The sequence below is a fragment of the Suncus etruscus genome, chromosome 4 (genome assembly GCF_024139225.1).
Source record: "Suncus etruscus isolate mSunEtr1 chromosome 4, mSunEtr1.pri.cur, whole genome shotgun sequence".
In the NCBI taxonomy this organism is placed as follows: Eukaryota; Metazoa; Chordata; class Mammalia; order Eulipotyphla; family Soricidae; genus Suncus; species Suncus etruscus.
This window is the reverse complement of record NC_064851.1, coordinates 69,588,768-69,613,526: the sequence shown is the minus strand read 5'-3', so window position 1 is coordinate 69,613,526 and position 24,759 is coordinate 69,588,768. Positions and strand designations below refer to the sequence as shown.

The 24,759-nt window shown below is 35.5% G+C and overlaps 1 protein-coding gene across 1 annotated transcript; it reads left to right on the top strand.

The window, feature by feature from the left end:
* MCHR2 (melanin concentrating hormone receptor 2) lies at window positions 1–24,486 on the top strand. The gene is made up of 5 exons (XM_049772600.1): window positions 1–199; window positions 13,213–13,422; window positions 18,604–18,798; window positions 21,765–21,884; window positions 24,177–24,486. Exons 1-5 carry the CDS (start codon window positions 18–20, stop codon window positions 24,484–24,486), a joined length of 1,017 nt encoding a protein of 338 aa, XP_049628557.1. The 5' UTR covers window positions 1–17.
* The last annotated feature ends 273 nt before the right edge of the window (window positions 24,487–24,759 follow it).

Below are 24,759 nucleotides of genomic sequence, written 5' to 3'. Positions count from 1 at the left end.
CTGGGAATTCATGAACAATGAATTCACTTCACTCAGACTATTGGAATACCTCTGCTGAACTTTTGAACAAATCCTGGAATAAAGAGTTTACTTATAAAACACTCAGCATTGTGAATACAGTCCTCCTTCCTTCCATGATTGGGATGATCTGTTCAATGGGGTTAGTTGGCAACATCCTCATTGTATTCACTATAACAAGGTAAGGATTTCCTTTTTACCCTATAATTTAGGAATATTCTAATTTCTTTAAATGAGTTTTTCATTCCATAAGATTTTTCTTAATAGGGGCCTGAGAGATAGCACAGTGGTAGGGCTTGCAGTGCCTTGGACACAACCAACACAGGACAGACCCCGGTTCAATTCCCAGAATTCCATATGATCCCCTGAGCCTGCCAGGAGAAATTTCTGGATGCAGAGCTAGGAGTAACTTCTGAGTGCTGCCAGTTATGACCCAATAACAAATAAACCAAAAAATAATTTTCTTAATATCAGGTTAGGGAAATATTTTATTAAAATAACTAAAGAATATCTTACATAATTATTATCATCTGATAATGCTTTATAATACTTATAGATCTAAATGGGATAAGGCCTGTGAGGTTGAGAGATGGTATATATTTCTCTGGCCTTGTATATGGCCAACTGAGTTTGATTCCCCAGTACTGTACAAATGGTCATCCACACTCTGCCAAAAATGACCCCTGAGTACAGAACCAAGAGTAAATTCTGAGTACAGCTGGGTATGGCCCCAAAAGTAATGTTTTAAAAAATGATGAAAAACAGACCAATGTTTATAGCTGGTTAGTCAATTTTTAAAAGACACTATCAATCTTTTTTTTAAACTATTTTATTTATTTTACTTATTTTTGGGTTTGGGGGCCACACCTGGTGACTCTCAGGGATTACTCCTGGCTCTGCACTCAGAAATTGCTCCTGGCAGGCTTGAGGAACCATATAGGATGCCAGGAATCAAACCTGGGTCTGTCCTGGGTTGGCCATACACAAGGCAAATACCCTACGGCTGCTCTCTCTTTCTCCGGTCCCAAAATTATCAATCTTAGCTGTTCATTAGAACCATATAGGAGTTGTTGCTTTGTTGTTTTGTTTTGTTTTTTAATAATATGAGGAACCTAGAAATATATATTTTTGGCAGAATGCCTGTCTTAAAATTTTTCTAGGCTTTGACTTCAATTGCTGGTCCTACCCCTCATCCTAAAGACAATCTTAGCCGAGTAGCAATCTGCAATCCCTAGAGTCAGACAAAGTGTGAGGCCTCTGTCACACAGCAAACAGATATGCAAATATCACAACTGATTGTGTGTGATTTCTGATCATCAAGACAAAGAGAAGAAAAATTAATTTCAAATCCTAATGTGTAATTTCAATCAATTAACTTTTTTTTGGGGGGGGGTCACACCTGGCATCTCTCAGGGGAACTCCTGGCTCTATGCTCAGAAATCACTCCTGGCAGGCTGGGGGACCATATGGGATGCCGGAATTTGAACCACCGTCCTTCTGCATGCAAGGCAAACGTCCTACCTCCATGCTATCTCTCCAGCCCCAATTAAATCTGAATCTTTATAGATGGTGTTAGGCAAGAATTGAAACTTTAATGAAACTATTTTACTTTTCCAGTAATAAGTTATCCTAGTAGTTTATCTGATTTAGCTAATGAAACTGTCTGGGGTAAGTGGGGGATTGATATGTTTAGTAATGTTTATGGTATACACAATTACTGCACCTCTTTTTTTTTAAACATAATTTTTATTTTGATCATAGTGGCTTACATATTGTTGACAATAATATTTTAGGTACATATTTACATAAAATCAGGGGGGATTCCCATCACCGGTTTGTCTTCCCTACTCCTCCGTTTTTGTCCTCCCTCCCATATCCTCTTCCCTCACCCCCAGGGCTGCTAGAATATGTGGTCCCCTCTGTACCTATCCTATTACTTCATAGTCTTACACCTGTTTGGTCCTGATGCCTCCTTTATTTCCCCCTCTAATTGGGAGGCAGGAGTAGGTAGTTCAAGTTATGTGGTTTTGTTTGAAGAGGAGAAAAATAATAAACTGGGGTAAAAGTCTAATACGCCGGAAATAAGCAGAATTCTTCTAGAGGCTCTCGTCATCGGTTTGAGAGATGAAGTAGAAAAAGAAGGTGAAACAGTCCACCCCTACAAAATGAAGTGTCAGATATCTATTAAGAGTTCCAACAATAACGCTAAGCACCACAAAAACAGAACAAAACAAACAAACAATAAAACGCTGTGGTCTTGAGATAGGCACCATGGCAGGGCACATGAAGAGGGAAAAGAAGGGGCCAGAGAGATAACATGGAGGCAAGGCGTTTGCCTTTCATGCAGGAGGTCATCGGCTCGAATATCAGTGCCCCACATGGTCCCTCGTGCCCGCCAGGAGCAATCTCTGAGCCCGGAGCCAGGCATAATCCCTGAGCACTGCCGGATGCCACCCAAAAATCTGGAAAAAAGAAAAAAAAAAGGAGAAAAAAAGATAAGTGGGGGCAATAACTTCAATAACCACACTAAAACAGAGAAATTGACCAAAAATAGATAGGTAAATAAAAATAATAATAGTAGTACATGAAGATAAAAAGTAATAAATGAAAAATAAACAATGTTTTTTTTTTCCCTCCTGCCTAGGCACAGTAAATATTGGGGTCATTCGAAAAGGGATTCACATAGCCTAAGAGATATGGGGTTTCTCCACCCTTGGAGTATATTGTCATGGGATCAACTATAGACTCTGTTCATGATCCTTTATTCTCCCGGTTGCACCTCTTTTTTTAACACTTATTTGAGAAAAAATACTATCTGATCATCCAGTTATTCTGACAGTCACAGACAATGAGTTGTTCCTTCAATATAGACCAATCCTAAATCACCACTTTTGCTCTAATTTCTATCACCACTGTGGGAATTTCCTCCTTCACAAATCTACAGATCAGGAACTTGGATAATAAGAACAGATTATAACAAATTCTCTATGTAGTGATGACATTATTGCAGGGGTCCTCAAACTTTTTAAACAGGGGGCCAGTTCACTGTCCCTCAGACCATTGGAGGGTCTGACTATAGTAAAAACAAAACTTATGAAGGAATTCTTATGCACACTGCATATATCTTATTTTGCAATGAAGAAACAAAACAGATGCAAATACAATATGTGGCCCGCGGGCCATAGTTTGAGGACCACTGCATTATTGGAATCTGCAATGTAAAGTAAAAGAGCATATAAATGATAAAGATTTTTAAGTAAAGGTTTACTTTACATGTCACCTAGGATTTTTATAATCAACATTACAGGGAAAAATACGAAGTTGAGTGTCATCCAAGACTTCTGAACTTGTTTTATATTGACTTATCAGATGAATATAGAGTTAATATACATTTAGAATCATCATTAAGGATTCTTTACTTCTTGATATCCTCACTAACTTATTTTCATATTAACTTTTAGTTATATAAAATATACTTATTTTATCAACATAGGCTATTAGCCCTTCAGAAATGGTTGCATTTTTACAAACAATTTTTATATCTAAAGTCTCAGTTGAGTTGGATTTCAGGTCCTATCAAAAAGTGTTAGTGACATATTTGAAATAAAGAAAAAAAATTCCTTGGTCATCCTCATAGTGTGCCAGAAGAATAGAGCCAGATCTCATTTACTCATATGGAGACAAAGTTAGAAACGGATAATGTCGGGGTTGGAGCGAAAGCACAACAGTAGATTTGCCTTGCACGCGGCTGACCCAGGATGAGTCCCCAAGCCAAAAGCAATTTCTGAGGGCATAGCCAGGAGTAATCCCTGAGCATCACCAGGTGTGGCCCAAAATCAAAAAACGGGGGGTGTATTGGAATGTAAGGGGGGGTGGTGTATTGGAATGTGACCTGTTCCAAAAGTTAAACTGAGCTTTAATACTAATTCATGGAAATAGAGTCTCAACAGCTTGCCAGTAATTATTTAATTGAAAAAGTAAAACCTGAGCCATAATGATCACAAATCTATTTTCAATGATTATGAAAAGTTTGTCTTTTCCTTACATTATTAACATTTGCACATAATATGTGATATGTCATAGGTTCAATGTTAACGGAGTTTCTAAAGATAAATCTTTTAATCTTAAAAAAAATCTGGAGTTGGGACCAGAGCAATAGCACAATGAGTAGGGCATTTGTCTTGCATGCAGCCCACCCAGGTTCGATCCCCAGCATCCCATATGGTCCACTGAGTCTGCCAGAAGTAATTTATGAGTACAAAGCCAGGATTAACCCCTGAGCATGGCCCCAAAACAAATATATTTTTTCTAATCACTAACCTTAACCTAATCCTTACCCTAAACTAACCTTAAACCTAACACTAAACCTTAACCCTACACTTAAACCTAACAGTAAACCTAACCCTAACTCAAACCATACAAAAAAAAAAAATCTGGAATCAAAGAACAGGCCTAGAATTTATCTTGTTTGGAGAGGGGGGGGGGATTTCTCTCAAATATTTAAGACAATTTTTATTAATATATTTTTTTGTATTTCCCACAATCTTTAATTTGTTACTAATGAACTTTTCTTTTGCTTGCTTGACTTGGGGGGCCATAGCCAGTGGTGCTCAGAGCTTACTCCTGGTAGTGGTAGTACCAAGGATCAAACCCGGTTCTGTCACATGCAAGCAAATTTTCAACGCACTGAACTATCTCTCTGGCCTCTATTATTTCTTTACAGCTGGTGACTCAATTAAAACATTAACACTGCACATTAGATATAAGGATATTAGATATAGATATTAGAGATCTTATAGATATTATTTATCTATATAATTTATATATTATAGATATTAGAGATTGAGATAGGAAAATTATGCATTTGTAACAGACAATGATTTTCCGTTTATAATAAAGAGAACGAGGTATAACTAAGCTTATTAATGTTGCTAAAAGCAGCAATGAACTAACTTCTAACTTTGCAAAGCAAAGACTGCCATCATTGAAAAATAGATATAAGGAAAATGATGCTTCCAGAATAAAATGTTCTGCTAGTTTTTTTTTAAGCAAGAAGTCACTTTGTATAAGGAGGTTGACTATAGAGAAGCCAAATCATTACCAGTCTGTCACACTTTAAATTTATATCTTGTCAAAGGAAGCCAGTTTAGAAAAGAAGAAAATTGAGCCAATTATAATGTAATATTTCCTCCCTTTTGTCCCTGGAGAGAAACTTATGAACTCAGCTCTATTATTCAACAATTCTTCATAGCCATAGTCAATCATGGGAAACTACCGCAATAAATGAGATGAAGTTTTTCTTAGACATTTCCCCACCTCCACCTACTATTGCACATTTATGTCTCCTGGCAAACTACTTCAAGTGCACAGAGATAGTTTTATAGGGATACCCATTATGAACTTCCTTATAAAATCAAGTAATTCACACTATGTCTTGACACTTCCTGTCTTTGTTAAATCAAGTAATTCACACTATGTCTTGACTAAAATCTTCACACTTTGCTCTTTAACCCTCTGAATGGCATATACATTTTACACAGAATTTATAGGAACCAGAGCAGTTGTACAGCAAGCAGGGTGCTAGCCTTGTATACAGATGGTCTGCACTCAACCTCCAGCACCCTCTATGGCCCCTTGAACCTCACCAGGAGTTTTCCTGAGCACAGAGCCAGGAGTAACCACTAAATATTGCCATATTTCCCACGTCCCTTCCCCCAAATAAATAAATGAAAAAAGCAGAGTGCTAACCTCAAGAATTTGGTTGTTGAGACAGGCAGAGGATGGAAGTATTTCAGGACAAAGCTCCTTTTTCCCACATGCAGTTTAAACCCCTACTAATATTTACCTCTAAGCCATTCCTCTACTACTATCAGCAACGACCAGATTAAGCTATTGCCTTGCCTTGGTTGACCATACCCCTGATTCACACATAGCCTGTGACTTAGAAGCCACAGAACTTCAAATATAAGTACTCAACAGAACTGAAAAAAAAAATGCAGACCTTTTGTTGCTCATATTAAGTGCACCAAGACAACTATAAAATCTATAAAGGTTAAATATCTTGTCTAAGGACACTAAAAATGAAGGCATAAAAATGAAAATAAAAAATTTAGTTAGGTTTTCTTTCTACTGTATATCACAGTATACCTAGAACAGGATTAGTAATTTTACCATCCTCTAAACTCTCCAGTACTTGGGGTAATTTTAAATGACACCAACATATGGTAGCAACTACATGAAGACTCAGAATTCTCAGCAGAGTGCATCATGAAATAATTACTCATTTATTGTAATTGGCTCATAATAGTTATTTAATTCAAATTATCAGAAGGCATCTAGGGTCTAGTGAAACAACAAAGATAAACCAGAACAGTGTCACATCTTAACCACCACCATGTCCAGAACCAGTACTTTCACCTTTCTTCTGATCCTGAGTTAGATGGGGAAAAGTGGGTGATTTTTACATGATCCAGAAGTCTAGGATCCAGGACCAAGAAGTAGGAGCTTCAGGAGATATCCGGAAACATCAAGGCATGCAGCCCCTACCCAAAAGCCAGCAGCAAAATAAGGGGGAAAAAAAAACCTGGCTTCTCCACTCTTACCTTTTAATTTTCCTTTAAGGGTTCTTTCCATTGGCTGAAACTGGTCAAAAACAAGTTGGTGAAGAAAAATAAGGGCAAAACAAGGGAAGCTTGGGAAATAAACATGGCAAGGTTCTGTATAAAATAATAAATAGCACATGCTTTTGTATAAATTTTAAAAGTGAGCATTTTAATATAATGTCTAATATCTAAACTTATAAAAAATGAGACCAGAGCAATAATACAGTAGGCAGGCTACTTGCTTTGCACACACTCATTCATAAATTGATCTCAGGCTACATATAATCCCCAAAGCACCACCAGAAATGATCCCTAGTATAGAGCCAAATGTAAGCCCCAAGCACTGCAGGTGTGGCCTAAATAAATATACTTACAAAGAATAAAATTACTACTACTAAACATGAATAAACAAATGTATAGAATTGTGCTATATAGACATGGTTGAATTTTTTTTTTTTTTTGGTTTTTGCAGTCACAGCTGGAAATGCACAGGGGTTACTCCTGGCTCTATGCTCATAAATCGTTCCTGGCTTGGGGGACTATATTGGATGCCAGGGATCAAACCTGTATCTATCCTGGGTCAGCCGCGTGCAAGAAAAATGTCCTACCACTGTGCAACCAATACTGCCCCCTGTGGTTGATATTTATACTTAAATATGCATTTTCTTACTTCATTAAACATTCTTTCATACTTTTATGTAATAACTATATTATTTAATGAATGGTAATACAATTTATTTTATCATTTTTTAAAATTGGAATTAGATTGGCCATGTTAAACATATGGAAAAAATGAAATGTCCATTTGTTACATTTTTAAGGATTTGTTCATGAGAAACATTTAATATTATCTTCTAGAAATAGAAAATTCAAAGATAACTCAGACCTAAACTGTAAGTTTTGAACATAGAAATTTTATCGTTTCTATTTCTTTATTTCTGTGCTGTCACTCTTAGCAAAGAAAACCAAGATAAATACAATGTGTTACTTTTTATTCTAATGCCTTTTGCCCTGATAAAAACATAATTTGCTTGAGAATTCTTTTTCCCTACACAGAATATCATCTAGAAAACACCGTGTAATTCTTTTAATTACTAGTCAGTGACCTGTTCTTTCCTCTACTATAGAATTAGCGTAACTTGTTGTCAGTATATGATGGCTGTCTCTCTAGTGCAGAGGAAAGGCCATGTATTTAATTATTGTAATTGGGACCCACACAAACTCCTCTGATTTATGTTCCTTCCTATTAAAATAGAAAAATATCCACTTCATAGGTTAAGATGTATGGGATTTTGTGGTGCTAGATGTGCTTTTGTTTTAGTTCCTTAATATGGCTTTTGTTTCGTTTCTTAAATTTCCTTGTCTCCTCACTTACTCCTGGAATATTGTTTATATTTTTATTTTACAAAACATCATGGTTTGGAATAGACTTCAGTACTCAGAGAATGTTCCCCAGACATAGTGTCACCTAATTTTTGATAAAGGAGCAAGAAATCCTAAATGGAACAGGGAAGGCCTCTTCAATAAGTGGTGTTGGCACAATTGGTTAGCCACTTGTAAAAAAGCAAACTTCGACCTCCAGCTAACACCATGTACAATGGTAAAATCCAAATGAATTAAAGGCCTAGATATTAGAACTGAAACCATAAAGTATATAGAACAACATGTAGGTGAAACGCTCCATGACATTGAGACTAAAGGCATCTTTAAAGGAGGAAACTGCACTCTCCAAACAAGTGAAAGTAGACATAAGTAGATGGGACTATATTAAGCTGAGAAGCTTCTGCACCTCAAAAGACATAGTGCCCAGAATACAAGAACCACCCACTGAGTAGGAGAAACTATTCACTCAATACACATTAGATAAGGACTAATATCCAAAATATACAAGGCACTGACAGAACTTTACAAGAAAAAAATCATCTAACCCCATCAAAAAAAATGGGGAGAAGAAATGAAGAGACACTTTGACAAAAAAGAAATACAAATGGCCAAAAGGTACATGAAAAAATGTTCAACATCACCTAAAATACTACTGTGAAAGATATGTAAGCCAATACGATCAAAATAAAAATTAAAAAAAGTTCCACATCACTAATCATCAGGGAGATGCAAATCAAAACAATTATGAGGTACCATCTCACACCACAGAGATTGGCGCACATCACAAAGAATGAGAATAAGTAGTGCTGGTGGGTATGTGGAGAGAAAGGAACTCTCATTCATTGCTGGTGGGAATGCCGTCTAGTCCAACCTTTATGGAAAATGATATGGAGATTCCTCCAAAAGCCGAAGGTTGAGCTCCCATATGAACCAGCTATACCACTTCTAGGGATATACCCTAGGAACACAAAAATAAATTAAAAAATGCCTTCCTCACCTCTATATTCATTGCAGCACTATTTACAATAGCCAGACTCTGGGAACAACCAAGATGCCCTTTAACAGATGAATGGCTAAAGAAACTATAGTGCATGTATACAATGGAATATTATGCAGCCATCAGGAGAGATGAAGTCATGAAATTTTCCTATACATGGATGCACATGGAATCTATTATGCTGAGTGAAATAAGTCAGAGGGAGACAGATAAACACAAAATGGTCTCACTCATCTATGCGTTTTGAGAAAAATAAAAGATATTTGTGTAATGTTCTCAGAGACAAAATAGAGGACTGGAACGTCCAGCTCATGACATGAAGCTCACTACAGAGAGTGATGGGTGTAGTCACAGAAATAATTACACTGAGAACCATCATAACAAAATGTGACTATATGAGGGAAGTAGAAAGCCTGTCTAGAATACAGGCTGGTGTGGGGTGGAGAGGAAGGACACTTGGGACATTGGTGATGAGAGTGTCATTTAAATTTAAAAAAAAAATTTTTTTAATTTTTTAAAAAATAATTATTTGTAGGCTAAAATTTTTTTAAAAAAGAAATAAATAAAACCCCACCATGGTTGCAAAATTCATGAATTTTAGTATTGTTCGCTAGTGTTTTTGTTTTTATTTTTGTTTTTGGATCACACCTGTCGGTACTCAGGGGATACTCCTGGCTCTGAGTTCAGAAATTGATCCTGGCAGGCTCCGGTGACCATATGGGATGCCAGGATTCGAACCACGTAGATCCTGGACTGGCTGCGTGCAAGGCAAATGCCCTACCACTGTGCTATCTTTCCGGACCCCTCTCTAATGTTTCTTCCCTCTCCTATTTGCCTTCCATCTTCCACTCCCGTGGCCTAGAGAGGAGAAAGAATGAGAGACAAATGATAGTCACTGGGCTCCACTTTCATCAACATACAGTTCTTCGGTCTCTTGTTTCTGCTGTTATAAGTAATTAAACTCCAACCTGCTTACTAGAGACAATAACAATGTTTTACAGTGGTTGTTGAATAAGAATTACGGGACAGTAGCTTTCCTACAAGAGCATTTTGCTTAGGCCTCAATAAAATATTTTCACCCAGACTAATCTCTCATAAAAAATTCTGCTACTTAAAAATAAAATTCAAAGGACATGGCACAGTTGTCGTCATGTAAGTAATGACCCAGCTTCATAACTTCACAACAAGTATCTACAGAGACGCCAAGCCTACAAAAATTCCAAGTACAATGGTTTTCAGACTGAGATTCTATGGTTTTCTCGGGGTGGAGGCAGGCAGGCAGACTCCATAGCTGCCACCACGTAAGCAAACAGTCCAGCTTCAGCACAAATCTCAGAAGAGATTCAAGCCAAACATTAAAAATCATGGGTCTTCAGGCTGAAAACTCAGGGGCATAGTCGGAGAGGGATGGGAAGAATCTCTATCCTGCAGAATCTCTAGCAACTGCACTTACACCACACAGTCATAACCAGACAAACAGCCCAATTTCACTATGTCACAACTAATCTTTGCAGAGATACCAAGATGATGAAGTTTTACAGGAACCCTGGTTTAGAAGTTGAAAACTCCGATTTCTTCCCAGAGTAGAGGCAGGCAGCCTTCCCGTCACCTCCAGGTACTGGTGGAAGCCAGTGCAGACACATCGCAGAGCCACGGCAATGTAAATAATGGCCCAGTTTATAATTTCACAGCTAATCTCAGAAGAGACACAAACCAACCTAAGCCAGTGAAATTTATGGGCCCAGTTCTACAGACTCTGGAATTCTTGGAGTGTGACACTTCAAATTCCCCAATCCTAATAGCTCAATAGGAGCATATCAAATTAGATGTTAAAGTAGGATGGAAGCCAATAAGCTCAATGAACAAAAACCAATACATAGAAGGTTCAACTAGCAATAGTTTAGTAAACCGTCAATGACTTTAATGGCCACATTGTGAGACATACCATTTTTATTTATTTTCTTTTAGTGTATTTATTTATTTATTTTCTTTTAGTGTATTTCCAATAATTTCATTAGTCTTCTTTCTTGTAACAAGCAATATAGAATAATTTATTTTGGGGCTAGAGTGGTAGCTCAGTGATAGGGCATTTGCCGTGCATGCGGCTGACCCAGGACAGACATGGTTCAATCCCTGGCATCTAAAGTCCCCCGAGCCAGGAGTGATTTCTGAGCTCAGAGCCAGGAGTAATCGCTGAGTACCACGGGATGTGGCCTAAAAAAAACAAACAAACAAAAAAAAAAACCTTATTTTGTGCCTGTTAAGGCGTTGAAAAATTGGTGAAAGGAAAGTCGCTCTGGTGATGATCCATATTGGTTTTGGAACATTGAATGCCCAAAATAACAACTATGAACGACTTTGTAAACCATATGAACAACTTTGTAAACCATAGTGTTTAAATGTTAAAAAAATAAAATAAAATTCAAAGGCCATAGAATGTTCATACTTTTGAGTAATAAAGAAATGCCCTATTTTGCAAATGGCAGAGCAATAATCCTGTATCTATACTAAGCTAACAAGTATGGCATACTTTTAGGGCTACCTATTAGAAAGGTTTTGTTTATTTTTTTGTTCACTCAGTTCAAATGTTATTTCTCTTTCACTTCCCCACCCCCACAGGAAGATAACAAAAATCCTCTTTGTAGGCTTTTTGTGCTTATCTCTAACTTTCTCTCATCACATTGTAATGTGACCATTTATTTATACATAGTTTAATTATAAGCTCCTTTTAATTTTATAAACCTGTTCTTTTTTTTTTTTTTTGGTTTTTGGGTCACACCCATTTGATGCTCAGGGGTTACTCCTGGCTATGCGCTCAGAAATCGCCCCTGGCTTGGGGGAACCATATGGGACGCCGGGGGATCGAACTTCGGTCCGTCCTACGCTAGTGCTTGCAAGGCAGACACTTTACCTCTAGCGCCACCTTCCCGGCCCCAACCTGTTTATTTTTGTAAGCTGTTTGACTTTACAGTCCCAGACCACAAAGGTATAAAACAAAATGTTAAGTTAATGAAGTCTCTTACAGGTAAACTTACATGTTTATTTCCTATTCTAAAGTCAAGTCCAAACAAATTTTAAATTGAGATTTTTGCTCAGAAAATTTTGTTGTTATTATTGCTGTTTTTGCTTTATAGCCCTACCCAGTGTTGCTGAAAGGACCATGTAGGGTGCCAGGCTAAGCAAACCCACTTAGCCTTGTGAAAGGCAAGTGCCCTGCTTTTTGTATTATTTATCTGGACACTCCCAGAAATTTTATTTGCCTTTACATGAGAGTTCCACATCTTGATCACATTGCACTTACTCTCACTAAAGGAGAGATTAGATCATTCTCAGCACTCTCTTCTAACTCACTAGTTTCAGATTGCTTCCCCATAGCGGATCCCAGATTCATCATGAAGTCTCTGCTATGGATTCATTTTGACATAGCTAATAATGTTAACTTTTTAAATAATGGTCTAAGAATTTACATCATTGGTAGGAAAAAAATTGTTGGGTTGTTTTCCATACAAGGAATAAGTAAAGACTACTTTTTTTTATCCATCTATCCTTAGAGTGGACAAATTTTATTGCTATGTAGAAATTACTCCCAGATAATGGCAATAAATTATTATCTTATACAGTTTTAAGGGTAAACAATCCAGGAGCAGCTTAGATAGGTGGTACTGGTTCAAAATCTCTCAGAAAATTTCAGTTAATTGGATCCCTCAGATCAACAGTAGTTTTAATAGGAGATGATGCATCTACTTTCAAAAAAATTAGGACTAGTTTTTGGAATGAGGGCTCTGTCTATATCCATAGTGTTATTTGAGTATGCTCACAGACAGCAGCTAGCTTCCAATCACAATAAAAAGTAATCCAAGAAAAAGCAAAGACCTACTGTGCATGTCTGTCCTCACTTCAAATGTTGCAAACTATCATTTCTACCATACTCTATATGTTAAAAGGGAATTTCTACATAATTCACACTTAAAGGAAACTTTGAACTATGTCTCTTGTTAAGAATACCAAATAATGTGTGTGCATATTTTAGGTTATTAGATAGATGACACAAAATGTTAAAATATGTAAAGATTACTCACCTGTGCATATGTATAGCTTTTCCTTAAATAGTTAAAACTAATTCTGACCATTGCAAAACTATAGCAAGTAGAATAAAAAAAAGCAAATGTATAATTTTAATGTCTATTATTTATTCCCCTTCATTTCTCTCAGATCCAGGAAAAAAACGATACCTGACATTTATATTTGTAATCTGGCTATGGCCGACCTGGTCCACATCATTGGAATGCCTTTTCTTATTCACCAGTGGGCCCGGGGAGGAGAGTGGGTATTTGGAGGACCTCTGTGCACCATCATCACATCCCTGGATACCTGCAATCAATTTGCTTGTAGTGCCATCATGACGGTAATGAGTGTGGACAGGTAAAATGAAAAAACTTTGAGAACTTTGTTAGAGCTTCCCTAAGATGATACCAATTTAAACAATATCAGTGCTAGTTTTAAACAGTAAAACTATGTATTACTTAAGAATATTTTTTCCAGCTGCCACATAATTTATTCTTTGGGGGAGGCAGGAAATAATGACATGTCCAACAGTTCTCAGGGACTACTGCTATTGGGCTTGAGAGACAAGATATGGTGCCAATGTTTAACCTAGGTCAGTCACATGCAAGGCAAATGCCCTAACCACTGTACTACTTCTCTGGCCCTTTCAGAGTTTCTTAAGGGAATACTAATCACACTAAAATCTCTGTTCTTCTAAACATTCTTTTTGACCTCAGTTTTATTTATAACTCAGTGCAAGAGAAAAAAAATCATGGCTGGAGAGACAGTACAGAGATATGGTTCTTTCCTGTGTACAGCTAATTTCAGTTCACTTTTGTCCCTAAACCCTACCAGAAATGAACCCTGAGCACAGTCAGGTTTGGCCCCCAAACAAAACAAACAACAACATGGTAAAGTAATAAAATTTTAGAAAAAATAATTAATGAACCCTATTAATTTGGGGGGGTGGACTACACTCGGTGACACTCAGGGGTTACTCCTGGCTCTTCGCTCAGAAATCGCTCCTGGCTTGTGGAACCAGATGGGACACTAAGCAAATGCCTTACTACTTGGGCCACCGCTCTGGCCCCCTATTATTCTTTTAATAAGAAAGCTGAGATCTTGAAATCTTAGGGAGCTTTAGGAGGCACATACAAATTCAATGATAACAATGTCAAAAAGAAAAGTGAGAGTGAGAGAGAAGCAATTTGACTTCCCTGCTTACAGGGCAGGGATGGGGAAGGAAAGTGGATGGTTGGGGGAAAACAGGAGACATCAGTGATGATTATGGAAAGTGTGCACTGGTAAAGAATGTTGTACATTGTATGACTTAAACCGAACAATGAACAAATTTTTAAACATAGTGCTTAAATAAAGCAATTAATTTTTTTAAAAAAGAAATTCAGTAGTATAACTAAGATATAAATTTGTCTCTTCACTCTGTCTTCAGAGCTATTTCTGCCTATGTTCATTGTCTCATATACTCCTTCAAGGAGTTTAAGGGGTAAAATTGGGATCTTACAAAGTATAATTATAAGGACATAGACCATATTTAATAGTTTATGCAAAAGTTTCATGAGTGACATGGACCTAGAATGTGCTATAGCCATATTCACCAACTCTATTAGCTAATTTCATTAAGGAACTTGATATTAATGGTGGTTTTGGAGTCAGTGAGTAATAGAATCCCAGATCTGACTCATCTTGCCCAACTCTAGAGATGGGTGGTAGTTAGATTTTATGTTCACGTTTAGAGTCTTAAGAACACATGTGATATAGGATGCATCCTTTATTGGCTTTAAAGACAATGATAATGATTATACCTGACATTAAGACACTGACTCAGAGATCAATCAAATTGCAGCCCAACACACTTGATCCCCCTTGCTCTAATTTATTTTTAATTTCTCTTTTGTTTAAATATAGTACATATAGTTTATTTTATATGGTGTGTATTATGGCTGTTTATAACTACCCCACAAGTGTGAATTATATAAAAGTAAGGTCTTTGATAATTAGCACAAACCAAATATCTGTGTAATAATGTCTGGCTCCTAAGTGCTCAAAAGTATTGATGAATGAATGTCTTGAAGCCTGTGTAAAATTACTTGTTAACATCTTGCTGAGATTTACCATTTATATACTTTCAAGGCACCTTTACAATATGGAACTGATAAGCAGTTCTTCAGATGTATTAACAAAGGGTTAGCAAGGTTCATATAAATTATTCACTGGATCATAATATTCAAATATTAATATCTATTAGCAAATATACTTTTAATCCTAATATTTTTCTGAAATGAGAATTTTTAAAGTGCAGAGTATGTTTCTCAACTTTTAGTTACTGTGCCATCTTTTAATCCATATATTATGTAATATCATTAGTTCAACTGATTTCAATCAAAGTTGACAGAGTCTTCAGAAAACCCTAGTGAATTTACAAAAGCTCCAACACCAGGGACAGGGGCCTGGATCACCAAGGACCATTTCCAAAAAACGTACCCTAAATCACAGCCTTACCAAACAACTCCATTCTTGACAACTATTGAAAAAAACTTTCAAGACTGTAGAGATGGACCAAGGGGTATGGTACTTGCCTTGCATCTGGCCAAACCAATTTGCTCTCTGGTACCAAGTAAAGTCCCCTGAGCACTGTCAAGAGTGATTCCTGGGCACAGAGCACAAAGTAAACACTGAGTACTGCCAGGTCTGATCCAAAACCCCAAAATAAAATAAAATGTGTATCTTGTACCTTGAGGAAGGAGAGTATTCAATTTTTTTATGAGAAGGTAAAATGGTGCTTCTTCTGTCAACCTCTAACTCCACATAATCTAAACTTACATGTTCTGTCTTACAACAGATAAACCCAATATTCATAGAGTTGTGTGAACATATATGTTTCTTGTATACCTCAGTATCATTTTTGTTTCTCTGATTGAAAAAGACTGATACATTTCTACATAATACTTAAGTCACACAGGTTATTGCACTGAACACAGATCACATGTATAAAGCCAAAAGAAGATTCTGTAAAGCTGAACATTTTCCATCCTATATTTCCTATCATAACTCGATAGCTCCACTAACTGAAAAAAATTTTAATAAAATCTGAGATTACATAAATACCTATGGGCTTTATTTTTAAGTCTATAATCAAAGGTCAGTTTTCTTAGTATTTCTTATTGTTTATGCACTTAATGCACTTCAGCTGCCAATTTAGTTATTCATAAACCAAATGTTTTCTGAATACTTTTATTGTTTTTTCTTTGATTAGTGTATACATTTTAATTGCTGGTGTCTACCTTTAAAGAAATATAAAAATGTTGTGTGTGACTACAAATTTTGTGATGCATGTTCTTTATTTTTAATTAACATTTTATTTAAGCATAATGATTACAAACATGTTTGTAGTTGGGTTTCAGTTATAAAAAAGGAATTTTTCCTTCAACTAAAAGCTACTCAGATTTCCGCTAGTGATTACTTTTGTAAACAGAGTCTCTAAAACAGCAATAATCAATAAACAAAAACTAAAATTTCCTATTCGTTTTTCTTCATTTATTCAATGAACAGATTAGAGAATAGGGAGCTTCCAGTTTAGAGGTAAAACAGACAATAATTGATAAATCTCTGGTAATTTTTTGCACAACTATCTACATACTCACTAGAAAGGAAAAGTAGCATTCCTCTAGCCTGCACTTAAAGGCATGGGCATATAGCTTGGTGATCAAGGAAGGCTTCTCTAATGGGGTGACAGTTTAATGGGGTGTTCTTCCTTTGAAGCACAGAGAAGCACAGAGAAACAAAAGTATCCTGACAGGCGGGTAGAACAGCATGCCTAGCATTGAAAGTGAGAAGAGTTTGAAGGGGAACAGAAAAATATTGACACAAATTTCTACCCAAGTAATATGCAGGCAAAATAGAAAATGACTTTGTGATGGAGTTGAAGACAAAGTATAGCAGGTATGGCACTCACCAGCATCCCATTTGATCTCTCAAGCACCACCAGGAATTAAGAACCAGAAGTAAGAATCCTTGATCAATACTAGTAAGAACCTCCCCTCAAAAAAGACTTTGTAGGGGCCAGAGCTGTGGGGCAAGCGATGAAGTGTCTGCCTTGCCCACGCTAGCCTAGGACAAACCACAGTTCAATCCCCTGGTGGCCCATATGGTCCCCCAAGGCAGGAGCAATTTCTGAAAGAATAGCCAGGAGAAACCCCTGAGCGTCACTGGGTGTGGCCAAAAACCAAAAAAAAAAAAAAAAAAAAAAGACTTTGTAGGTCATGGTAAGAATTACCATATTGATCTGAAGGTCTATGGGAGCTATTGAAGGGCTTTTACAGTGGATATTCAGAGAAAACTCCATAACATGTTTTTATCAATACCATGTTTTTTTTTTTATCATCATTTAATCCAGAAAGAATCACTGCAGGGTTACTGTATGATCACTCTTTCATCAAATACCCAGCAAGGAATAAGGGAAATATTCTCCCTTTAGCACAGGTTACAAAGGTGTATTGTGCAGGAGACGGAAGATGAATAGCCCAGACTCTATCCTGCATACTTAGGGATTTTTAACTGAGCACTAAACATCCTGTCTCTAGTGCAAAACTAGAACAATGAAATTGAGAACTTTTCATTGTTGTGAATTTTTAAATGAAAAATTTAGTGACCATCAAAACTATCTTCACACCTCTATGGATACAAGATACAATTTTATAATCTTCCTTATCTCCAGAATAACAGCTTTCTCAAATATTCTTATAAATCTGAGCTATTTACTTCTCTTTTAGAACACTGAAAAGCTTTTTTTTTTTTTTTTTTTTTTTTCTAACTACATTCACTACTCTTTGTGGCAAGCTTCCTATCATACTGGATACTATTGTGGATGAATCATAAGCTTACTCTAACTTGGTACTGCTTTATGCTTTTATGTGCTTGCTTCACTATATATTTTATCATAATAGAACACTGAAAAGCTTTTATAAAAAATGCTAGAGGCAGAAATATTTGATTTGTCAGGTTTCTGAGTTTGATTAATGATGAGGGTCTAGAAGGGAAAGGTGGAGGAAAATCTATGTTCTGTGAATTGAATCTCCATGAGCCTAAGGATCCTAATATAAAACTAACTGAATAGAGTGTAGGTGCCATAGGTCTGAACCTCAATCAACTATGGGATTTTCCTACCAGCAATGTATTTTCCTGCTTCTTATTCTATACCAACTAACCCTTCTGGCAATTAGCTCTCAGAAACAAAATTTCCCAAAGCCTCTTCTACCAGAGAAGCAACTTTGTAAACAACGAGTTAGCAGGCCAGAATGTGAACATTATCAATGTGTTCCTGGAAGTAACAACTATTTAATTTAGTAGTTTATTCAGATTTTCAGGCTCAAGCATTGTTTTATCTACAGCTATTAGTCAGCCTTAAAACAAGCAAAGAAACATGACTTCCCTTTGCTCCTGATAAAGGTGTACTTCATAAAGTATAACAATACTAATAATTTACGCCCATCATGAAATTGTCATCTTTGGAGCTCATTGTTTTTATTGATGACTTTGCAGGTACTTGGCTCTTGTCCAACCATTTCGACTTACAAGTTGGAGAACAAGGTGCAAGACCATTCGAATCAATTTGGGCCTGTGGGCAGCTTCCTTTATTCTGGCATTGCCTGTCTGGGTCTACTCGAAGGTCATTAAATTTAAAGATGGCATTGAGAGTTGTGCTTTTGATTTAACATCCCCTGATCATGTGCTTTGGTAGGTTGTTAAAGCTTAAGAAAAATAGAGTTAAATTAATTTGTGAAGTGCCTCATCCTCTTTGTCAATACATAAGTAGCCATATCCTTAGGCATCCTTATCTAGCCAGACTTCTGGTTCAGTGTTCTTTTTTCCAAAATCAAGTTGACAGTAGTTATGTTCTAAGGAATGTTAACCTTAGGGGGGGGGATATAAAATAATTGTGTGATCTCAGTGTGCAGAAATTTGAAGTACATATTTTTTTAAGATCTGCGTCATTTAGTTTCTGGAGAAATGTAACAGTCAAAGTAGAAGCAGAATTCCAAAAGAGCTTACGACACAAACTTAATCAATATGCAACTACAGTTTGGTTGAATTGTGTCCCTGAAAAAGGATAGTTTTAGTTCTAATAGTTCAGTACCTCTAAATGTAATCTTGTATAGAAATGGGTCTATGAAGATATAATCAAGTAGGAGATGATGTTATTCTAGATGAAGGTGAGTGCTAAATCCAATGATCAATGTTCTCATGATAAGAAAGTGGATATTTAAAGGGCACTCAGAAAGGAGAACACATGTGCAGACAAATAGAAACCAGACTGATATTTCTGTACACTAAGGTCTGCCAGAAACAATCAGAGGCTAGAAAATAGATGGAAAGTGTGTCTAGTCTCAAAGTCTCCAGAAGAAATCAGCCCTGCCCACCCTTGATTTCAGACCTTAAGCCCTTGAACTGTGAAACAGTGGTCTATTTTTCTATGGGTTTGCTCTATGGTCTATAGTTTTAATGCTTCCAGATTTCAGTCATTTGTTACAGAAGCACTTGAAAACTAATATCATAGCCAACAAAGGCATATTTATATTTTGAAAAGAAAAATCAAGTCCATTTTTTCTTTGAAATTTTGACATAATGTGAGAATCTATGACTAAAATTCTCTGATAACTTATAAAGTTTATTAAGGTATTATTCAAGGTGCTTTTATATACATTGTCTCAAGTCACCTCTAGTTTTATTTTATTTATCCCCCAGTTGTCAAAGAGGAAAGTGTCTAAATGTAGACATGAACTGAGAGGAATAAAAGTGAAAGCCCTAATAAACTATTAATCCAGAGCAAAAATCTTTATAAAACTTAAATATAGACAAGCTTGGTTATGCACTTGTTAATTTTTTTATCAACACTATCTATACTCACAAAAACTATCAACAAAGATGAAATGAAACAGAACATATTATCTTTTAAAAATTATATTGACATGTATAATAACTCAAAAAAAGTAATTGAGAATATATGCTGATCTCATAACATAGATGAAAATATTCAGATAAATTGAGGCCCCTTACCAATTTTTTAGAATTGTTTATTACTGAAATAAGCTGAAAATTTTTATAAATATGCCAAGTAACCTTTTTAATCGTGCTTAGTAAGGTATAATATAGACCAGTATTTTAAGCATTTCCTGTGGGTTCTTGAAGACTGTGGTCCACTTCTGTTGAAGAACCCAGGACGTCACTCAACAGTGGCCTCTCTAAAAGGAGAACACAAACCAGGTTCACTCTAAAACTGTTTTACTTTGCCCTGTGTCAAAGAAGCAGTTTCTTTTGTTCCAAACAGTTTATGCTATTGCAGTTGCAAAGGATATTCTGAGATTTCTGTCTCTGTGCAGAAATGGAGTTGGCTCACCTGAGAATTTCCCCTACAGATGTACTCAGGCAAGACTGATCTTGTAACAAGCTTTCTTCTATGCCATTGAGAGACCACTTGGGGACATAGTTATAAAGTATAGACAGTAAAACTGAACTTCCTGTCTTGAGTTCGAATTCCAGCTCTGTGACTTACTATCTAAGTAGCTTTGAGCAAATCTCTTACCCTGTTGTTTCTTATGCAACATTTTAAATATATAAAGTACTTATAAATGTATCAGCTATATAATAAACACTACCTGGTGTTGCCTGTTGTTAATAACACAAAATATAGTGATATTCTCTCTTCAGGCAAATACAAAGAAAAATAAAAAAATAAGTATTACATTATTCCAGTGATATTCGCACAAATTTAAAGATCAATGGAGGCAACTAGTGCTGGTAGAGAAATGTAGAAATGAGAACCCTCACCCATTGGTTGGTGGGAGTGTTGTCTGGTTAAGACTTTATGGAAAACAGCCTGAAGACATCTCAAAATATTAAGGACCAAGCTTCCAAATGGTCTGGCCACTACACTTCTTAGCTTCTACATAAAGAATATTTCAAACAGGTTTTTGCACTCCTATGTTCATAGCAGAACTATTCATCACAGCCAAGATTTGCAAACAATCCAAGTACCTCAAAGCAGCTAAGTGAATAATATACATAGTGTAATGTTACCCATATCTAAAAAATATAAAATCATGAAACTTGTTTCTACTTGGATGGGAATAGAGTATATGCTGAGTAAAATCAGTCAGAAGAAGAGGAACAGACAAAAAATTATTTTTCTCATATCTTGATTATCAGAAAACAGTAAGGGAATAACAAATAATCAATTGTAGCAGAAAATGAAAGTAGGTAACTACAATTCTGTGTTTATCAAGAGGGTAGGAGGGGACCTTGAAACATTGGTCGAGTGACTCTAACACTCTAATGGTTTTGTCTTGTTCTTATTTTGTATTGTTATTGTTTTATTGCATGCCTGAAATTCTATTACTAACATTATTACAAATAATTATGCCAAAAATTTTGAAAAAAATTAATGTATATATATGATATCAATAAGTATCTAAACCTTATATATAATAGCATAGCATTTGGCATGGCTAGAGAAGATAAGACTAATGGACAATAAAGAATAAAATCACTTTTATGTATATGTACCTCTAAAAACTTAACCTTTTACCATGAAGTTTTTATTCAGGTTCCTTAAAAGAATTAGAATTTTGCTTCATAAATTATAGAAGATGATTCTTAGCAAAGTGAATATATTAGTTACATCTGATCTTTCTATCCCCCTACAGGTATACACTTTATTTGACAATAACAACGTTTTTTTTTCCTTTGCCCTTGATCTTGGTGTGTTATATTTTAATTTTATGTTATACTTGGGAGATGTATCAACAGAATATGGATGCAAGGTGGTAAGTATGTACCTTATTTTGCTTTATTTTTTAAAGAAAAATTCTGATATTCTAAGGCAATTACAACTAAAATTTAAACAATAATCACTTGAATGATCAACTTAGGCATATGGGCATCAGAATCTACCTAGTATATTCTGAAAATAAGGTTTTTTCTGAAGCAACTTTCTGAGGATTTCTTCTTGATACATGTTGAAAAATTGAAGTAATGGGTTTCATTAAAATGTAAATATAGAACAGAATACTCTATTATTTAATACTCTATTAAAGAATCATTTTTTATTTTCTCTCAATATTCTTGTTTCATATGTATAACTTGTATTTGTACATACATGTACATCTTGTATTTGTATGCTGAATTATAGCCTTGTGAAACATTCTATTTTATGAAATAATTTTTGTGCTTTAATTTTTTGTTTGTTTGTTTGTTTTTGGTCACACCTGGCAGCGTTCAGGGGTTACTCCTGGCTCTATGCTCAGAAATAGCTCCTGGCAGGCTCGTAGGACCATATGGGATTCGAACCACCATCCTTCTGATTGCAAGGCAAACGCCTTACCTCCAAGCTATCTCTCTAGCTCCCTGTGCTTTAATTTTTTTAATTTAGAGAATTATGTCATTAATATTTGAATACTTAATACAAGTTTAATTAAGACTAAAGCCAAAATCTTACCTAATTACAATAAGGCTGAGAAGACCCTTCAAAGATACACATGCCTATAAACATCACAAATAAATTTAAAAGACTTTTTTTTTTCACACAGACCTCACATATGCAAAGCATATTCTCTACTGCTTAAGCTCTCCTTAGCCCTGTTTAAACCCTATTAAAAAGTATTTCTCTAAATAAGATCATTTTGCTCCTAACACTTACTTCAGAAATACTAAATGCATCTTATAAAGCAAAACTCGTTCTGTCAATACTCAGAATTTAAGAAGTCAAAAGAATTATGGTATCTAAATTGATAATATTGCAGGAGAATATTAGATGATTTTCTATTACTGAGGGTTTTTTTTTTACTCATATTATTTATAAGGCATATTCATTTGCTATCACCATATCTCATGTAAAAGTCTATTAAATATCTAAATTTGATATGATAAAAAAGGAATTTAATTTTGTTATAGAATAATTTTAAATTTTCAAAGAAGTCCCAAAAGTAACACAAAGAAGTCTCTTACAATCCTGATTCAATTTACCCAGAAGCATCTCACCTTACAATGCTTGCTACATGTGTCAAATCAAAGAAAATGGCTTGAGTATCTTGCTTCTTATTAGACACCACCCTTTGGTGGCTTTTGTTATATGTTCCATTAAAGTCTCTTCATTGTTCCAGGATTCAATTCAGGAAGTCACATCGTCCTTTGTTGTTATGACTCCCAGTCCTGTGAAGATTTCTCAATTTTCTCTTAATTTTTAATCATCTGTATCACTTAAGGAATACTGGTTTAGGGCCATGTAGAATGCCCCATCTGACTTTTTCTGATATATCATGATTAGACATATAATTGGTTATATGTCTTTCGAAAAAGTAAAACTCGTCTTCCTCAACATATCAAGGGTATATGTTTACATCTCTGTTCATATTAACTTGATCATATGAGTTAGATCATATTCCTTTCTCTATTTCATCCTTTAAAAATGAGTCACTAATTACAGTTCACTTTCAGAGGAACAGATAAGGCAAGAATTAACCCCATATTCTAGAAAATAAAATATGAGACTTCATTTGGAATTATTTTTATTAAAAAGAAGATAAGCCACACTTTCTGGACCTCAAGACCTATTCTTGGCTCTGAGAGCAGAATTGAATTCTGTTGGTATTTAGGAGACCAAATGTGATGCCAGAGGTTAGAACCAGGATTGATTAAAAGTAGTGTTTAATCACTGTGCAATCTTTTCAGTCCCACTATTTAGTAAGATAGAGATTTCATAAATTTTTATAAGATTATATAATGGCTTTTCATATTTAAAAAGTTTATTTTCCCTTAATTTAATTCTACATATATTTATATAATTTATATATACACATATGTTTGCTTTTCATTATATATTCATGTATATTTGTTTAATACTTTGAATTATAACTCAGAACTATGTCCCTTTTTAATCAAAATATTCCAACTTTAAAAATCTGCAAAAATTTTTAAAGGAATTAAAAAGAATCTTCTGAATTAATGGAAATTTAAATGAGCTTCAAATTCCAATTCATAGTCATTGTGAACTATCAAAAAATTCCTAGAAATTATTGCCTTAAACTTTCTATGTTTTCTAACTGAATATTTCTTTGCAGTTACAATGCCAGTGTTCGAAGACAAAGAGTGATGAAGTTAACAAAGATGGTATTGGTGCTGGTGGCAGTCTTTATTCTAAGTGCTGCCCCTTATCATGTCATACAATTGGTAAACTTACAGATGGAGCACCCCACACTGGCTTTCTATGTGGTTTATTATCTTTCCATCTGTCTCAGCTATGCAAGTAGCAGCATTAACCCTTTTCTCTACATCCTGTTGAGTGGAAATTTCCAGAGACGCCTACCTATTCAGAGAAGAGTGACTGAAAGAAAAATCTACTGTATAGAATGCTTCAAAAAAATACCTTAATATCAAAGTTTTAATAAAGTGCATGGATTACAATAGTCTGGATGAGCTTGTCTATGTTCTCAGTATTATTAGAAAGGACAAGTGGCATGGTGTACGGTACCCAATCCTATGTACTTTTAATTCTTGGAAGTGTGATGCAGAAGTGCAGCCATTCAAATGCAATATGTTAACCTTATTAATATGTAAAACAATAATACATTAAGGAGTTAATAGTGGAGAATCTAAGATATATAAATTCCGTGGCTATGAATTCTTATTTCAGCATAAATTACT